The 18,673-nt window shown below is 40.9% G+C and overlaps 4 protein-coding genes across 4 annotated transcripts; 2 read left to right on the top strand and 2 right to left on the bottom strand.

Moving 5' to 3' along the window:
• Positions 1–206: 206 nt before the first annotated feature.
• LOC108136130 (probable DNA mismatch repair protein Msh6) lies at positions 207–4,331 on the bottom strand. The gene is made up of 5 exons (XM_017257121.2): positions 3,221–4,331; positions 2,830–3,159; positions 1,160–2,767; positions 618–1,103; positions 207–557 (listed from the first exon to the last, which is right to left on the bottom strand). Exons 1-5 carry the CDS (start codon positions 4,232–4,234, stop codon positions 411–413), a joined length of 3,585 nt encoding a protein of 1,194 aa, XP_017112610.1. The 5' UTR covers positions 4,235–4,331; the 3' UTR covers positions 207–410.
• A 574-nt stretch (positions 4,332–4,905) lies between these two features.
• On the top strand, positions 4,906–6,799 carry LOC108136123 (U4/U6 small nuclear ribonucleoprotein Prp31). Its single transcript, XM_017257112.2, has 4 exons — positions 4,906–5,095; positions 5,150–5,601; positions 5,669–6,287; positions 6,354–6,799. Exons 1-4 carry the CDS (start codon positions 4,997–4,999, stop codon positions 6,687–6,689), a joined length of 1,506 nt encoding a protein of 501 aa, XP_017112601.1. The 5' UTR covers positions 4,906–4,996; the 3' UTR covers positions 6,690–6,799.
• On the bottom strand, positions 6,709–10,080 carry LOC108136125 (endoplasmic reticulum-Golgi intermediate compartment protein 3). The gene is made up of 5 exons (XM_017257113.2): positions 9,872–10,080; positions 9,451–9,802; positions 8,385–8,722; positions 7,011–7,209; positions 6,709–6,947 (listed from the first exon to the last, which is right to left on the bottom strand). Exons 1-5 carry the CDS (start codon positions 9,957–9,959, stop codon positions 6,812–6,814), a joined length of 1,113 nt encoding a protein of 370 aa, XP_017112602.1. The 5' UTR covers positions 9,960–10,080; the 3' UTR covers positions 6,709–6,811.
• Positions 7,723–8,356, top strand: LOC108136126 (reactive oxygen species modulator 1). The gene is made up of 2 exons (XM_017257114.2): positions 7,723–8,012; positions 8,145–8,356. The coding sequence occupies exons 1-2, from the start codon at positions 7,882–7,884 to the stop codon at positions 8,251–8,253; spliced, it is 240 nt and encodes a 79-aa protein (XP_017112603.1). The 5' UTR covers positions 7,723–7,881; the 3' UTR covers positions 8,254–8,356.
• Positions 10,081–18,673: the final 8,593 nt, after the last annotated feature.

The raw sequence follows: 18,673 nt of genomic DNA, 5'->3' as shown, positions 1-18,673 counted from the left end.
TGTGTGTTTTTACAATTTTTAGCAATATTTGTATTTATTGTGTAACATTTAATTTATAAGTATTGAATAATATCATCTGTGTGTGTATTTTGATTGTGAACTTGTTTCAATTTTCATTTTTACTGTGATACAAAAAATAATAATTATAATAAACAAGAATTAAACAGTGGCAACTTATGGCAAACAATTGAAAATCTTTTTTAAGCTTCACTTGCAGTTGTGTTTATTGGGAATGGCACGTTTAACAATTCAAAGAACTAAGGATAAATACAAAAAAAAATCAAAACATATTCAAATACTGAAACATGCGTACAAAGCAACGTATACTTCAAGGGACAGAAGAGCTGCCCTATGACGAACTAAAACTACATTCAATTATCTGAAAAGCCTCAAAAACCAAAATCAGAACCTTAAACATTACACATTTTTAGCTGCCTGAATAAATCTTTTAGTGCATTTAATTTCTCCTTTTTGGAATCTTCTTTTTCTGCGGTGGCAGCTACGATCTTCGCCGTAATCTTGCGCTGCAGAGCAATGGCCTCGACTTTCTTCGAAAGCTGCAAATAAAACCCAATTCTTTGAACTACTTTTCAGCATGAAAGACATTAAACACCCACCTCGTAGGCTCGCTTGATAATTGCTTGCGGCATTCCAGCCAGTTTGGCAGCATTGAAACCATACGATTTTGGACAAGCACCCGCTGTGTATTTGTAAAGGAACGTAACCGTTTCCTGCGTGGGATCCTCGTTGTCCTCGTTCTCCACCATGCAAGCCATGTGACCCAGCGTAATCCTCTTGTCGTTGTGGAAGAAGTCAATCAGATTGTGGTAGTGCGTGGAGAACAACGTGCGACACTTGAGATTGGCCAGGAAGTTGACCACAGAGGCAGCAATCGCTGTGCCATCGTAGGTGGCCGTTCCCCTGCCCAGTTCGTCGAGCAACACCAGCGAATGGCATGTGGCGTGCTTGAGAATGAGCGAGGTTTCGTTCAGCTCCACGAGGAAGGTACTGTGCCCGGCCAGAATATCATCTTGGGCACCCAGACGCGTGAAGATTCTGTCCACCAATGAGAGTCGGCAGCTAGCAGCGGGAATGTGAGCACCCTACAAAGGGATTTAAATATTATATTATATTATATATTATTATATTATATACTTACAATTTGCGCCATGATCACCAGCAGTCCCAGTTCCCTCATCAGTGTGCTCTTGCCGCCCATATTCGGACCTGTGAGCAGGGACAGTGGAGCCTCTGACTTGGTGCCCAGTTCCAGGCCGTTGGGAATGTAAGTGGAGGCATTGACACACGGATGGTAGCCCTCTTCCAGCTCGATGAACGGCTGATCCACTCCAGAGACCAGCTCTGGCACACAGATGACCATCTGGTGAGTCGCATACTCCGCCAGGGAGCCCAGGACATCCAGGTTGGCCACACAGTCGATGCATTGCTTCCACTGGTCATAGTGATTGGAGAACTTCTCGAAGAGGCGACGCGCCAAATCCTTGAGCACCATGTTCCTTGTCTCTTCTGCCTGCTGCATATCCTTGAGAAGAGCTCGGGTCTCAGCCGTGGTGTAGCGACGTGAGGGCTTCTTGCCCTTGGTTTGTCCCTCCAGGGAATAGGATTTATTGGCCTTGCCAGCATGACTTTCAGGGACGTCCAACTGGTAGCGCTTCTTGTCGCTCCCAAAGTAGGTAATGCGGCAGCCAAAGTGTCGCTCCTGCTCCACCAGATAGGTCTTGAGGCGTTTCTCGATCTCGTTGATGGAATCCATTGCCGCATCATACTCTGCATCCATTCCTGGCTGAGGAGCAATGACACCCGTTTTGGCGGCTGCATCATGATCGAAAGCAGTGTCAAAGTATTTCAGCACCTTGCTAAGATCAGGAAATGATCCTCCAGATTCTGGCAATTGGGTAATCCTCTTCAGCAAAACTGATTCACACTGATGCAACATCAGAGGCAGTTTGGTAAGGGCATTAAATCCCTTAAGAACGGCCATGAATCCGAGTAGCTTCTGCTTGTTGTATATCTTCTCCTCGAAGAGAATGGCCCGCGAATCTGGATGATCCATTAGCTTAATCTGCTTGTTGCCAAACAAATGAATCTGCGCCAAATTTCGCTCGAAATCAGGCATGGGTGCTAGCAAAGCACGCATTTCCTGCAGTTCGCTGGGCATTCGGATCAGTTCACCAATGGCTTCCTGTCGCTCCCTGATGACGGCCACATCGCAGCTCGGAGCACATAGCCAGTGGTGCAGCAGTCGCTTGCCAAACTTGGTGCAACAGTGATCCAACGAGGAGAGCAAAGTGTGATCCTCGCCAATAATCCTCAGATTCGACAGGGTAGTGGCATCCAGTACCATGTGGGAACGTCTCAAAGTGGAGACCGCCGATGGTTTGGCTTCCGCCAGCTGATCGGGTGGCACATACAGTTGATAACGTGCCATGGGCAGCACCTTGGGCTCCAGCTTGCATTTCTGGATGAAGAAGATGCACTGGCCAAGTGCTTTTAGCGCCAGCTTGTAATCATCGCTGGGTGTGAGTCCCAAATGATCCGAGTCCGACTGCATGGTGCGCAAAACCAATGGCCAATTGTCATCGGCACCATTTCCTGCATAGTAGCGTTCCGCCAGCAGTTTCAGCGTCTTTTCCGCATTGCAAGCCTGCGATCCATTACTGGGCGTCTGCTCCTTAAGGATTCCACCCAGTACAGTGCGTACAATTTGCTGGGAACGCTGGCTCAAAGCGGATTTCTCGTTTATGAGCTAGGTAATGGAAAGAGATTAGTGGTTTAGCAAGTGATGCAAACACATTACAAGCAAATTACCAGCACGGGCATATGATGTGAAAGCAGGGTGAGCAATCGGGAGCAGCTCTTGTCGTCCTCGAACTCGCCCACATGGAAATCACCAATGGAGGTGTCTATGAAGCACACGCCAACCCGACTCCAAGTGCCCTCGTCCTGCTCGACCAACGCCAGCATATAGTTGGGCTGGTGATTCGGTCCGATCTTGCACTGTGAGCCGAAGACCTGGGTGCCACGATTCGTGATCTGGCAGATCTCACGGGCCACCACTTTATCGAACTTGGTGGCCTTAATTTGCTTGCAACGCTCGGTCATCATGTCGGGTGTTTCCGTTTGCTCCACTCGAGCCACCTGGATGATAAGAGGACATGAGATTTACGGCGCAAAAGGAGACTCCCTCCATAAAACTCACCTTGTAGCCTCTGTCCACGAGAATGGTGGACATTTTGTCGAAGGATATCTCCGGGAAACCCGAATGCGCAAACTCGCCGCGCATGTAGGTGAAGCCCAGCTCATTGACGCCCACGTCCGCATCCATGTGATACAGTTCGTAGAACTTGCCCACCTTGAAGAACAAAACGCAATCGTAGCTGGTCGATTTGAGGACCCACCACTGGCGAACTCCTGGCGACAGGCCATTGAGAAACTTATCCGGCACGTGCAAGGTGCTCTTGTCGTATTCCGGATGATCTGGTCGCCGTCCCGCCTTGTCCTTGATCTTGTCGGGCTGCAGGAAGTCCAACTTCTGGTGCGGCCACACCACTGGCTCGTCCAGAGTGGAAGTGGTGGTCACTATATCATCATAGGATGCATCCTTTTTGGCATTGCTCTGCAGATGCTTTAGTTTCTCCTGGAATGTGGAACCCTCGGCCAGCTGGCTGGAGGTCTCCAACTTGACCTTCTTGCTTGAGGGCTCATTGTTGTTGTTGTTGTTGTTACTAATGACCTTTGACTTCTTGCGGGATTTCTTGGGCGTAGGACTATCTGCGGACATGTCGTTCTCGCTGGACTCCACCTCGTCCTCTCCACTGCTGACGCTGTCGTCGCTGGCTTCATGGGCATCTGGTTCGTATTCCGACGCACAGTCGGAGAAGTCGTCCTCCGACTTGGTCTCCTCCATTTCCGGTTCGCTGTCCGTTTCCGGCTGAACGATGCGCTTCCGCTTGCGTTGGCCGTTTCCGGCCGCTTCATCGTCGGAGCCGCCGGAAATGGGCAACTTCCTCTTGGCCGCCGGCTTGGAATCCTTTGGTTTTGGTTGCTCCACATTTGGCTGCTGATTCTTGAGATTCTCCTTTTCTGTGGTGTCCGTTTCTGTTTTTACGCTAGGTGTCAATTTTTTCTTGTCGACAGCCGGCGATTTGGCGAAATAGTTGAACAACGTGTTCGTCGGCGTTCCGCCCACACTTGTGTTCAACTTTTTGGACATCGTTCTGCTTCCGAAATGATTGCCAAAATGTGCAAAAACTAGGATAAAGACGCTAAGATCAAGCGCCAAAAAGTGGGAGTGCTGCCAGATCCTGGAGCACCAGACAGATGAGCGAAGCTGTGTTGCCAGACTGCCCATGGAGAACAGGTAATTTTCCAAGGCACAGCGGTGTTCATCAGAAGAGTACCACTAGTGTTGAAGAACTAAAAAAATGATAAAAGCCAGTGCATGCAGGCAACAGCGCCTTTTACTTTCATACTGAGAATATGTGCTGGATTGAGACGAAAACAAGTCGTTATAATTGTAAGGATGATTAGCTGTGGAAAATCTTTCCGTTTACCAATGCCAAAATTGAATATAGTTTGGCGTTGCTGTCCATTTAATTGGCGGCAAAATTGCCTTACAAGTTCTCTTTTTCTTCTTTTAAGGTTTCTTCAGCTGTTTTTAGCAACTACGGTTTTAAGCGGCAGGCCGGTTAGGTACAATCGTTATAAAGCTACACAAAACAATGTTTAATTATATTTATTTAACATAGTTTAACATTCATTAATATTATTTTTACTTAGATTTGAGTTTATTTTTAATCCTGAGCCTCTACTATTATTGTGAGCATAGCTGTGTTTTTCCTACGTTTTTAGTATTTTTTGTGTACAGCTTCTGGTATATTTAAGCGGTCAAGTTACGGTCATACTAATCACAGCACGCATAAAAATAAAAAAAAGTTTCACCATTTGTAGTAAATAAACTTGAAAATAACTAATAATGTCGCTGGCAGACGAACTTTTAGCCGACCTCGAGGAGGACAACGACAATGAGCTGGAGGAGGAGGATGCGGAGATGGCCAGTGCCGAGGATGAAAGCGTAGGTCACCATAATTAGGTGATATTTCGCCATCTAAAGATTTCCCTTTCACAGTTGCTGGCGGAGAAGTTGGCCAAGCCGGCTCCCAATCTGATGGACGTGGATGTTACCGTGCAATCGGTGCGGGAATTGTGCAAGCTGCGCGATTCGGAGCGCTTGAGGAATACCCTACAGCAGATTGAGCACTACGCCAGTCGTCAGAGGACCGCAGCCGAGATGCTGGGATCCGTGGAATCCGATCCAGAGTACTGCCTCATTGTGGATGCAAATGCCATTGCCGTGGACATCGACAATGAGATCTCCATTGTGCACAAGTTCACCAAGGAGAAGTACCAGAAAAGATTCCCAGAGCTCGACTCCCTGATCGTGGGCGAAATAGAGTACTTGCTGGCGGTCAAAGAGCTGGGCAATGACTTGGAACAGGTGAAAAACAACGAGAAGCTGCAGTCTATCCTTACACAGGCCACCATTATGATTGTATCCGTCACGGCATCAACCACGCAAGGGTGAGTTGGTATTCCCTAAAACCGTACAAACCATAAAATCTTGAAATAAATCCCTATTCCTTTGTAGCACCATGTTAACGCCTGCAGAAAAGGCCAAGATCGACGAGGCCTGCGAGATGGCCATCGAGCTGAACAACTTCAAGTCCAAAATATACGAATATGTAGAAAGCCGCATGACTTTCATAGCACCCAACCTTTCCATGATTGTCGGAGCTTCTACAGCTGCAAAACTCTTGGGCATCGCAGGCGGTCTCTCAAAGCTCTCCAAAATGCCCGCCTGTAATGTTCAGGTCTTGGGTTCACAGAAGAAAACCCTTTCGGGTTTCTCGCAGACGCAGATGTTGCCACACACTGGCTACGTTTACTATTCACAGATTGTCCAGGATACAGCACCAGATTTGCGTCGCAAGGCGGCCCGTTTGGTGGCCGCCAAATCAGTGTTAGCTGCTCGCGTGGATGCCTGCCATGAGAGTGTCCACGGGGAGATTGGCCTGCGATTCAAGGAGGATGTGGAGAAGAAGCTGGACAAGTTGCAGGAGCCGCCGCCAGTGAAATTTATCAAGCCATTGCCAAAACCCATTGAGGGTAGCAAGAAAAAGCGAGGCGGCAAACGTGTGCGCAAGATGAAGGAGCGATATGCGCTCACAGAGTTCCGCAAGCAGGCGAACCGCATGAATTTCGGAGATGTAAGTGGGAATTTACACATAGAATTGTTTACCATCTTATTTGTAAATATTCCGCTTCGCTTCTAGATCGAAGAAGATGCTTACCAAGGAGATTTGGGTTACTCCCGTGGAACAATCGGCAAAACAGGCACCGGGCGCATCCGTTTGCCGCAGGTGGATGAGAAGACCAAGGTGCGCATCAGTAAGACGCTGCACAAGAACCTGCAAAAGCAGCAAGTGTACGGCGGAAACACCACAGTCAAGCGGCAAATCTCCGGAACAGCATCCAGTGTGGCCTTTACGCCACTGCAGGGCCTGGAGATTGTGAATCCCCAGGCGGCGGAACGTTCGCAGACAGAAGCCAATGCCAAATACTTTTCAAATACCTCGGGATTTCTATCCGTGGGTCAGCGAACTACTTAAATTAGGAGTAAACTATACATTTTCTATAAAATTAAGCACTTTTATTTGGAGATTTGTCGAATGTATAATGAGATAGGCGTAGTTAAGCTGCAATGAAGCTGCACAAGAGACTCAATTTGTTGTTAGCTGAGCTTGCCCACCTCCAGTTTGCGCTGAATGGCCTCCCACGAGTTGTTCAGCAGCACGGCCAGAATGCCGGCCACCGTGAAGACGCCTCCGATGATGGAACAGCAATTCGTGGCGAAGTGGCCAAACGAGCTGGGGGTACAATACATATCCAATAAAAATCGTAATTAAATATAAGCCCACCGTTTTACTGACTTGTGCTTCTCCGCATATTTCACCATCAGCGGTGAGAGTTCGTAGCTGAAGAATATGCCCGGCATTCCACGCTCGCGATCCGAAAGATCCTTGCGGTATCGCGTCACCGAGAACTGATTCGTGTATATGGGCTCGCTGCCTCGCATATATAACGTAGGTACAATTTTTAGATAATAGTTAAACATTTCACTTTTGGTCTCTGCAAAAAATAAAGATCGAAAATTTGGTCTAAAGGATGTTTTTTTAAAAAATGATTTTAAAATTGTTTAGCATTTATATTTTTGCCATTTAACAAGGATTTAGTATAAAAAGCTCTTAAATTGTACCTATGAAGTAAAAATAAAACATTTTTTTGTTTCTCATTTGTAAATAAGAGCTTACTTATATAGATAAGTTTATATAGATAATTTTACATATTGAAACATTTTAAAATGCAATTTAGGGTGATTTTTCTTCAAGAAAAATTAGAACAAAAACTAAATTAAATTTTTAAAAAATATTAAATCGATTGAAAATCCATTAAAAAAAGGTTTTAAAATTTGAGTTCCTCCACATCAGAAAATTTGCAATTTTTTTAATTTTTAAAGTAACCGCTCTTGGCTAGCGCCCTCTATGCAGTATGCGTAGGTACCACCGACAGAAAAACAACATGGCAACCCTTTGCCGCATTTGACAGCTCACGCACACTACATCATTCTCACGTTCACGAACTGCCTGACGAATTGGGCCGAAATAAATCTATTTCCTGAAATAAACGGACCTTTGAGCACTAAGAGGCACATTCAGAAGTGAATCGGAGCAGCGAAGCGTGCTACCTGGCAGGACCCACTTGTAAAACAGGAGAACCGGGAGGAATCAAGCACTTTGCGGCATGCCACTGCCCACGAGCTCATTTTCCCAACAGGGACCCACATGCTTTGATAAGATGAAGACGGGCTTCATCATCGGATTCTGTGTGGGAATGGCCAGCGGAGCGGTCTTCGGCGGTTTCTCGGCACTCAGGTGGGTTGGACTTTGCACCGGGACGGTCTATTTACCACTCCGCCAGCGGAGTGACGCAAGTTGAGACCGGGAATTATGTAATTACACCGGCTATTGACAAACTAATGAAGCATATCGAATCTCCCCCCCCAGATACGGACTACGTGGTCGGGAGCTGATCAACAATGTGGGCAAGACCATGGTCCAGGGCGGCGGAACCTTCGGGACTTTCATGGCCATCGGTACCGGTATTCGCTGCTGATCCTGCTGGCATTTGCCTAGAGTTACTAAAAAACCAAACCTTAAGTCCCACTCCAATCTTGTTTAAATTACGTTAAGTTATTGCAATAGAGATGTTAAAGAGATACGAGTTGGGCTTTGTTCACTACTCACCCGTCACGTCCACACGCAGTCCATCCAGAGGATGCGTCTTGGCAAACTCGATCTTCTCGCCAAAGGACAGGTGATTGATTGTGTGCGACAGCTTCACATTGCTGAACTGGAAGTCGTGGATGTGAAACTGGCGGATGGAGAAGCTCTTGCCGGGCGCAAAGTGAAAGCTGCCGGCCATGCGGTTCACCTCCAGGTGGCCCTGGATGCGACAGCCCTCCTTGAAGGCGTCCTCGTCGGTGCGCTTGTACTTGCCCTTGCACTGCTCTATTTTGTCCACTTGGACGTTCCACTTGCGCAGTCGGTAGGCATCGAGCACCTCCTCGCATGTGTTGCAGCAGCTGCAAGGAAAGGATATTGGTGTAATTTAAATTAATTTAAAGGTTTTTCTGATCTAGAGTCTAATGTGCTGCCACGCATCATATTAATTTACTTTCATAAAAAGAGTTTTCTTGGTATCTAACTATGCTAGCCTGAGGTTCGAAAAATTACAAACAAAACGTTTTTTAAACAACTGCCAGGTTTAGTTCGAAATTAAATCAAACATAAGTATTCATGTTCATACAGAGAATTACAAAAACTATTATTTGTTTTTTGAGGTGAGCTGAAATTTACTTCTAGTCACTTGATCTTTGAATAAGTGATTAAGCTAGTTCAAATAGTTTATAATGCAAGTTATAAAAATTTCTAGTGAACATTGAATAAAGAAAGTGGATAGTTTGAATCTTAAGTCTTAGTAGGCATTAATTACAATCAAAATTCAAAAATAGCTTATAAATATCAACTTAATAGAATCTTTGATTATCTATAAAGAAATTTGAGTTGTAAGTTGGCTTAAGGTTGAAAAATTAATTTAAAATTTACCAATAATCAAACTAGTTCTCCCTGTATGTATGAATACTAAGTATGCATGCTAAATATATTAGTGTATATTGCTGGATTCTAATGGATCTGATAGACTGCGTAATAGATAAAGTTTAAAGTTTAACTAGTGAAAGCCCTACTGCAAAAGTTTTAGTTATTTTGAATGTTTAAAAGTAATGGGATAAAGACCAAATCCTTCGCTTACTGGGTGCCATTGTGCTCCGCTCCGTAGCAACTGCCGCAGGTGACGTTCTTGTTGGGCGGCGAGACGGCCACAATCTCCTTGATGGGCGTCTCCTTGAGGGGCTCCCCCTTGAGATCCAACCGATGCTTGAAGACGTCGTGGTCGACCCTTAAGTGGGTGTCGCCCGACGAGTCCATTGCATCCAGAGAGATGTAGTTGCAGGCCAAATTGTGCATGGTCACATCCAGATTGATTCGCAATTTTTGACCCCGTGTCGTGTCCACAAAAAGTTCCTCATTCAGGTTGGGCCGCATGTAGTTTAGGAATTCCAGGAAGATCAGCAGACTAATAATGCTGGTGCTGATGATTGTAACTGAAAATCGGGGAAAAGCCGGTTGTTTGGTTTCTTATCGCGATAATTTTGATTTACACCTGCACTCACCTGCAGCGCCGCCCACTGTGCGCACGCTGAAATCGTCCAAAGTGCGCGGATAGGCGTCTAAGCGACGCAGCACGTCGGCGAACTTCATCTTGTTCACAAATAACACACGAAACACACGGAATTTAAACGTAAACAAAAAAATTACATTTTTCGCGGAGCAGGTGACGTGTTGCAATTCGCGTTGCCAGACAGTCGCAACGGCCTGGCCAATCATATGTTTATTGTAATTCGGTACTTTCGATTAATGACAATCGTCATCGAAGTAATAATCTACTTCGCAGATAATTTACTTTACTTCTTAGTTTTTACTTTTTAAACAGTTACATTTTTTCGTTTCTTTTAAAGTAGCTTTCTTAAAATTTAAGATAACTTTAATGAACTCATATTAAGTAATTCGCTTGCAACGCTATCATATTAATATTAAAACACATAATCGCCAATGAAAAATACAATTGAAATGTTGTTTACAAAATATGTAGATATTACTTGTGAAACCAAAATGAATCCGTGTATATATACCTAAGTATGTATGTCTTTATTTAAAAGGTTTACATTTTCAAGCAATCCTGTAGGATGTAGAATGTATTATTAACATTTCAGTGAATACAGGGTCCATTAGTTTCCTTTTGCATAGAATTCGTTCTAAAATGCTCCATTATGGCAACTGTAATTATACAAAATATGCTTAGATTTTGTTATTTTTTTTTAGTTGTTTATATTTGTATACATGCAGTTACGATCGCGAAAAAAACAATAAATTGGAATGCTCATCCAAACACCCCTAAATGAAATCGATAATTTTTGCCGCTTTTTAAATGATTACAAGAACGGATTCGGTAACGTTAGCGGATTTTGCATTAGTTTGGTGAAACTACACCAGCTGACTAAGGAACAATGGTGCCTACTTTAGCACAAGTGTGCCTCAATCATCAGGTATAATTACTCCAGACCATTGAAAAAGTTTCCGCGTATGTTTCCAAAACCGTTCTTGAAATCATTTAAGGTTCGGTTAAAACTTTCGATTCCATTTCGTGACTGAGTCAGCATCTCATGTGTATTCATCGCCAGGATCGGTTTATCATGATTTCTTTCTTAGAAATTTTATTTGAAAAAATTTGGAACATCTTAGTCCTTAGTTTTGAAAGTTTATTTATAATGGTGTTTTTTCAATTTTTTATATCGAATCGGTTTTTTCCTTGATTTTATTTAACATCCGACTTCTGGCCTTGAACGCGTGCTGTGTTTCGACGTCAAATGTGAACTAAAGTAATTTCAATTATTGGGAACATATTATCAACTCAGACCTAAAACTCTGGACATGTTTTGGAAGATAGTGTTTTTTTTACACACACACACACCCTATAAAGTGTATATATTCTTGATGATGATTAACAGCCGTGTCGTTCTGGCATGACTAGTTTTATTTAACAACATTTCTGAGATATGGTAGAGCTTACACAAAAAAAAAACTGAAAGTTTATTTTTACTAAATGTGTCTTAAATATAAATATATAAGTATTAAAGTATTAGTATTAATTCAAGTCTAAATAACCCCAATACTTTGTTGTTTAATTTTTTTTTACCGAAGAGTCTTAAAATATAGTCTTAAGCCTTTATTTTAAACCGCATAAATTTTATTTTAATAGTTTCGTTGAAATAATTAATTACTCTTGTTTTTAAAAAATTTGTCATACCCAATAGTTTTAAGTTCATGTAAGAATAGTTTGGTTTTAATAATACATTTATTTTGGGATTAGCGTTCTTTCTTGCTTAAATATGTGAACAATTTTTTAGTCATCTCATCTTCTAATGCTATTCGTATTTTCGTCCTAAACTAAGCATACTGTAAAAGTGAATCATTCGGCTCAATAAGCTTTACATATTTTTAGTTCTGATAAGGGTAGTACATTCCATATAAACTAATTTTTGTTCTTCATAGCAACGGAAATTACAGAAAAATAAAAACTAATAAAAGACCTATCTGCAAAATGATCTGAAAATATTAATTTACAGACAACGTTGTTTGTGCATCAAAAAATAAATATTTTCAGTACAGTTTTTGTAGTAAAAACTAAATTTGCAGACCTTCAATAACTGGACCTTGTAGTATAATAATTTCGAATTCTTTGAAAATGTTGTAAAGTATTAACTATGAACTTTCTTGAACACAATTTTTTTAAACTATATATTTTGTATATTTGCCCACGAGTTTAAAACAAACCTTTCATTCAAGAAAATTTTTGGTTTTCCCCTTCATTAGCTTTAGCTTTTCCCCATTGATTACGTATACGTCGCGTTGGCCCGGCGATAATTAAGGCCTCCGTCTGGCCACCCTTGCCAATGGCCACGAATAATGTTTAATAGTGTTGTCATGTCTTGGGGCTGTGGTTGCGCATACATTAGGCAAAGCCAACCCACCAGCGGCACCGCCACCCTTAACCCGCCACCTTAACCCACTGCCTCTGATGCTGCTGCTGCTGATGCTGCTGCTGCTGTGGACCACAGGCGACCGCGTCTAATTTTATAATACATGTTAAACAGATGAAAGGTTAATTGAAAGGAACCACAAGTTTCGACAGCCCACGCAGCCAATGCTTAGCTTTCAGGGGTAGTAACACCCTCCACGCCACTCAACCCATGCAAAAGCAAGAATAATAGGAGACCGTGGGTTATCCCAGGGGATTTTGGTTAGAGTTAAAAGTTTTCGCTTAAATATAAATCAGCAAATGGCTTGCCGCTTGACTGATTGAAGTCGAGGAAACCCGAGGATAGGGTCCATGAACCCAAAACCAATGCACGGTCACAAATAATTGTATGTAGGTGTAGAACATACCGCGACTTTGTGTAATTACCAATTAAGCTCAAGTCCCCAAAGCTGTCTCATTTTCTTTAGCACTCTCTACTTTCCTTTGTTTCCCTTCTGCCGGCTTGACCTTTTCTTTGTAATTACCTGAACAAGAAATCTGTAAAATCAGGCAAGGCAGCAGATGACAGAGATTAGCTAGCGGTAATTTTACACTTTTTTTACTTTCTAAATTGGAGTAAATGGATTGGAAAGGGTATGAGATGGAGTACCTAGGGATATAGGATAAGAAAATACAAGGCTAAGGGTAAAATTTTAGCTATTTGTATATAAATTAAACAGTTTCGTTTAAATTAATTGATATTGTTGAAAACTTAAATCAATGTGTTAAAACTTGGAAAAGTTTAAGTTTTAAGTTATTGAAATGGTTGTTATTAGGTTTCAAATATTATTGATTATACATTTATTTAACTTGAACTTTATTTGCCCATTTTGAGATCTTTTTCTTAAATGTGTCAAACATATTTTCCTTTGGCTTCACAGTATAATAAGTTCATAGCCCTTTTTGAAGCCCACGCCCCCTTATATCAGCCTAACTTATAGCCATAGGGCATTCGGGGTTTTGCCATGGCCATTTCCCTCGACCACGCCCCTCGACCGCCCCCTCTTATCTTTCGCTAATTTGCATTTCTAACCATTTCGCTCTAGCCAATTCGCGTCATTTCTTATTTGAAACAATGAGCCCAACAGCAGCCCGAACAAATAGCGTAGAAGGAGTCATTGTGCTCCGGCTTTGCAGGCAATAAAAGACTCCGGAGACAAAAGAGAACGTGTCAAGAAACTTGGGCCCGGACGGAGAAAGGAGAAAGAAGGCAAGCCAGAAAAGAAGTTGGCGTAAAGCAGCTTAAACAATCAGGACTGCCTAATGGATATTGACACTTTAATGCCCTGGCCACCGACTCAGGCTTTGATTCTGATTTCGAATCCGCACTGACAAAAAAAAACCGATGATTTATAAAACAACAAAGCAGTCCAATTAAAGACACGAAAAAAATACTATATGTGTATAAATAATTCCACAGACACATTGACCCGAATTCATATTCCTAAGGTCAAAGCATTACCATTATTCATTTTTATCTGTTTAACAATAATTCGAAAATATTAGTGAAATTCAGCAATAAGTCAACAATTATCTTTATGCATACACACATATTTAATGCTTTTAATTTAAAGGTTCATTAAGCTTTATAAATAGTCAGATTCTAGTGAGACATTGATGTTCGTAATAAAATAAAGGAACAACCTTGTTATTTATTGCAAAATAACACCAAATTCGATAAGGAAACATTAAACATGTATTTTTGTTTGTGGCTTTTATAATTAAAGCAAAGTAAAAAAAATATATATTATATGCCAACAAAAATAAATCAGTTAAATGAGTACTTCCCCACTTGAAAAACTGCGATTTTGTAAACTTTACTTTACTTAAATAATTTTTTACATATTTACATTTTGGCAAAATAATAATATAATACGACTTTAGGAAAATGATAAAAAAATAGTATTAATATCAATAAGAAAACAATGCATTAATATTAAATAAAATGTTCTAAATAAGTTAAGCGATGTTTGTATGCAAAATGTAGGACTCAATTGTATCAAACATTTTTGGTTTGTGTAGGGTGCGAATTGGTAAAGGCAGGATCCATCCGTGCAGATGTCCTGGTCTAATTCGGTTCGGTTTTCAGCTTTCCATGGCACATACATTTTTTTTAGCTGGGCCGCATTCTTTGCTTTAAACAAAATTGCAGTGCCGAAATTAATTATAGAGCCGCCGCACCCGGGCCATATTTAATTAAACGTGGACATTTTAAACTCGGAACAACCGAACCACCGAACCACTGAACCACCGAACCATCCAAGAACGTGGAACCAAAAGGCGTAATTAATTAGTAGAGACGTGCCAAATAATTGCGGCAAAAGTAACTTTTTCCTTTTTTGGGGCGACTCCTTTATTATTTCGCTGGTCAAGGAATGTTTCAATTACGTGTATTGCTGATGGGCGATGGGGTTTTCGGGGTGCTTTTTGCAGCAGGACTAAACTTTTCGCCATCGGGCCAGGTGGAAATTAATTAAATTAGCAGGCGTCATTATGGAAAAGTGTCGCGCAAGGACTTGAAATTTATTCGTGCCTTTGCCGGTTTCCTGTCACTCAACACAAACTCAAACCGAAACCCAAACCCTCACCTACACCCACACTCACAAACCCCCCAGAAAATTGCCAAAATGTGCTACGAAAATTCGCATACATAACCTCGACATCCGCTGACTAAAACCGAAAACGTCATTTCCGACAAATTAGTCCAGTCAACTGTGCCACGATATATTGTGCTGTGAAATGTGTGGGCAAATTCCTGCCTTTATATCGTATGTGTGTGTTCAGTGAACGATTTCAAATCGCTGGCCACGTTTTAAGCATATTTTCTGGTTAGAATGTCAAATCCTTTTTGGTCTGGGCCATTTGCGGACCAAATTTTCGAAAGCAATTCGAAACTAACCACTTCCCATTACCCCTTTGCAATAATTCGATTGCATTATCATTTATGAACATCCATAATGATTTCTTCTGCTCGTTACTTCTAATTGTCGCGCCAATTAATTGCATTTGCAATGTGTTATAATTAGGGACGCATTATGGAACAGGGCTGACCATTAATCGATAGTCTTAAATCGCAATAAAGGGTGTGAGCAAATTTAAAATGTAAATGCCAAATGAATGCAACAAATTTGTATACTATTTTGAAAGCTTACCTATCTTTCTTGGGTTGAAAAAATAAATGGGTAGAAAAAATAAATGGGTATTATACACAACTTGAACGGTAAATAGAATTAAGACCCTGACAAGAGCGTATTAATGAATATTTTAAAGTGTTTTTCGTACAACACCAACTTTAATTATATTCGTCAGATTATAAGTATACTTTTGTTTTAAAAAAGTTTTTATTAAAAACAATTTAAAAGTCGAATTTACTTTAGTGGTAAATATCATGTTTTTTAACATTGAAAACACATGTCATAGGCAATATTAATACTGAAACATATTTTATATGTTTGAAAAAGTGTGCCATGTGATATTATTTTTTTATCACTTTGTTTTAATTAATTTATTCGGAATGAAGCGATTTTTATGAAATAATTGAAACTCATTTGTGATGCGAAAAAATGCGTAACTTTTGCATATTGGAAATACTTTTTAAGCCCATCTGGAAATCGGTTTTGTTCAATCCTTTCATAGCACACAATACTTTTTGCACTTTAGCCATTTTGTGGACTGGACCGCGACAATGGGCTCTTTATGCAGACGCTGCCGGGGTGAGAAATAGATGAATGGGCGCCAACCTTTAACCCCTTTTGTGTGGGCGTCCATTTGCCTTTTCGCCTATTATACCCTTGCAGAGGGTATTATAATTTCAGTCAGAAGTTTGCAACGCAGTGAAGGAGACATCTCCGACCCTATAAAGTATATATATTCTTGATCAGCATCACTAGGCGAGTCGATCTAGCCATGTCCGTCTGTCCGTCTGTCCGTCTGTCCGTCCGTTTATATGCAAACTAGTCTCTCAGTTTTAAAGCTATCTGCATGAAACTTTCCCAAAAGTTGTCTTTCTATTGCAGGTAGTATATAAGTCGGAACGAGCCGGATCGGACGACTATAGCATATAGCTCCCATAGGAACAATCGGAAAAATAAAGGAAAAAAAATTATAACTTTGCTGTTTTTTAATTTTTTGTTTAGTTCTTCGACATTTAGTAATGGTTAAATATTTCCGATTTACGGTTTAAATTTCATCAAAATCGGACGACTATAGCATATAGCTCCCATAGGAACAATCGGAAAAATAAATGAAAAAAAATTATAACTTTTCTGTTTTTTAATGTTTTGTTTAGTTCTTCGACATTTAGTAATGGTTAAATATTTTCGATTTACGGTTTAAATTTCATCAAAGTCGGACGACTATATCATATAGCTCCCATAGGAACAATCGGAGAAATAAATGAAAAAAAATTATAACTTTTCTGTTTTTTAATTTTTTGTTTAGTTCTTCGACATATGGCAATGTTTAATTATTTCAGAATTATGGTTTAAATTTTATCAAAATCGGACGTCTATATCATATAGCTCCCATAGAACTAATAAAAATATATAAAATAACTATCTAATAATTGAGCTGCAAATCATCATAGCTTCACTGTTTTTCAGTATATACTGAAGTAAATCATAATTTAAATGTTTTCAAAAGTATTTAATTCATGCAATAGCTGCAAGGGTATATGAACTTCGGCTTGCCGAAGTTTGCTTTCTTTCTTGTTTTTGTTTATTTTCTGGGTGAAAATTTGTATTCCTTTTTTTCGCGTACTCGCGGGTCACGTCAACAAAAGTGCATACTTTTGTTGTCGCTGGCTGCTGCCGACCAGCAACATGAAAAATTATTTACATAAATATCCGCGCTGTCAATTGTGTGTTGTGGCATGTAAAGTGACAGTAGCAGCGCAAAATGGCGTCTCTGCCGCTGCCGCTGCCTCTGCCACTGCCTCTGCAGACGTCGTACGTGACTGCACATTTTTTTCGCCACTGGCCGCCCAAAAATGTGGGCGTGGCTATCAAATGCAAATGCATTGTGCATGTCGTTGCACGGAAAAAAATTTCACTTTGCATTTTGCTTATATTTTTCGGATTGGCAAATTAAACAAAAATTTTTTCGAAATCTACCAAAATAATTTTAGATTATTATTAATGTTTATTAACTATTAAAGCTTATAGTATGGTCTAGAAGTTTTATCATATCAGACTGCATTTTGAAACAATTCACTCGAAGTCGCATTGATTTCCGGTTCCGGTTTTTAAAATTCGAGTAACTTTCTTGATCTGATTTCATTTTAATTAAAAGTTTATGCCCTTGGTTGGTCCTTTATTATTCAATTTCTTTGAATAAATGATTGAGAACTCTAATTAGTCAGAAATGTCTGTAGATTTGAAATTGATTACTAACTTTCACTTAAGTAAAATGTTACACTTTAATCTAGTTTTCCATTAAAAAGTAAATAAAGAAATAAATAAGGTATGTAGACAGGCTTCCAGTTATTATGCAAAACAACCAGGATTAACATATCCCAGCTAGCTCGTAACTTAATATTCTTATTAGTCATGTTATATAAATACGAATCAGTTAATGAAGTTGACATTTTTTCCCAATGTGTATTTAAGTAACGGGCGGGCAGAATGCAGTGCGGTTGGAAAGGGGTATGCGGTGTGTCAGTGGCGGTCAGACGTCAACGTTATGGCTGCCAAAGTTTTCAATTTTCCACTTAATTGCTTTCAATTAAGCAAAGAGTCCTCTTTAGTCCCCCACACGAACTCAACTCAACTCAACTCGACTCCTCGACTCAAGCGCGACCCCACTGCCTATATGTTCGCAAATGTCCGTGTGCGTCTCGTTATGTCCGTTCAATTAAATTACACACTAAAGCGCTGCGCTGCATCCAAGTCCTGAAAGTCCTGTAAGTCCTGCCCGTCCGTCAGCCCAGTCAGTCCATCCAGTTCGTGTCACAACTCTGGAAGGACCCTCGCCGCATTGTTATCATTGTCAAGAAGCTGCAACTTCGGCCTCTGCTGCGTTTGCTGCAAAACCTTTTTCGTGCGGAATACAGTGGGTCTAAAATGTATGTTTCCAAACGCTTGCCAGAAGTACTATTATTTATTATAAAGTATATTTATTCTTGATCAGCATCACTAGGAGAGTCGGTCTGACCGTATCTTTCTAAGCAAACTAGTGTCACTTGTATAAATTTATTGCATACATCTATCACAAAAGTTGTTTTCCTATTTAAGGTTAAATAGATGTCGAAACGATCCCGACCATATAATTGAATTTTATAGCACCCACAAGAAAAATCAGAAAAAAAAAATATTGGAACTTTGCAGTTTTTTAATTTTTT

Source organism: Drosophila elegans, unplaced genomic scaffold (genome assembly GCF_018152505.1).
Source record: "Drosophila elegans isolate 14027-0461.03 unplaced genomic scaffold, ASM1815250v1 contig_208, whole genome shotgun sequence".
Lineage (NCBI taxonomy): Eukaryota > Metazoa > Arthropoda > Insecta > Diptera > Drosophilidae > Drosophila > Drosophila elegans.
This window is presented reverse-complemented; position numbering and strand designations above follow the sequence as displayed.

Excerpts from the sequence above, each read along its gene's own strand:
- LOC108136130 (XM_017257121.2), bottom strand. The coding sequence starts at position 4,234 with ATGTCCAAAAAGTTGAACACAAGTGTGGGCGGAACGCCGACGAACACG. Across the intron at positions 3,160-3,220 it reads TCGTGGACAGAGGCTACAAG|GTGGCTCGAGTGGAGCAAAC; the intron begins GTGAGTTTTATG and ends CTTATCATCCAG. Across the intron at positions 2,768-2,829 it reads CACATCATATGCCCGTGCTG|CTCATAAACGAGAAATCCGC; the intron begins GTAATTTGCTTG and ends TCCATTACCTAG.
- LOC108136123 (XM_017257112.2), top strand. The coding sequence starts at position 4,997 with ATGTCGCTGGCAGACGAACTTTTAGCCGACCTCGAGGAGGACAACGAC. Across the intron at positions 5,096-5,149 it reads CCAGTGCCGAGGATGAAAGC|TTGCTGGCGGAGAAGTTGGC; the intron begins GTAGGTCACCAT and ends TCCCTTTCACAG. Across the intron at positions 5,602-5,668 it reads ACGGCATCAACCACGCAAGG|CACCATGTTAACGCCTGCAG; the intron begins GTGAGTTGGTAT and ends ATTCCTTTGTAG.
- LOC108136126 (XM_017257114.2), top strand. The coding sequence starts at position 7,882 with ATGCCACTGCCCACGAGCTCATTTTCCCAACAGGGACCCACATGCTTT. Across the intron at positions 8,013-8,144 it reads GGCGGTTTCTCGGCACTCAG|ATACGGACTACGTGGTCGGG; the intron begins GTGGGTTGGACT and ends CTCCCCCCCCAG.
- LOC108136125 (XM_017257113.2), bottom strand. The coding sequence starts at position 9,959 with ATGAAGTTCGCCGACGTGCTGCGTCGCTTAGACGCCTATCCGCGCACT. Across the intron at positions 9,803-9,871 it reads CACAGTGGGCGGCGCTGCAG|TTACAATCATCAGCACCAGC; the intron begins GTGAGTGCAGGT and ends CCCGATTTTCAG. Across the intron at positions 7,210-8,384 it reads ACTGCGTGTGGACGTGACGG|AGACCAAAAGTGAAATGTTT; the intron begins GTGAGTAGTGAA and ends TATTTTTTGCAG.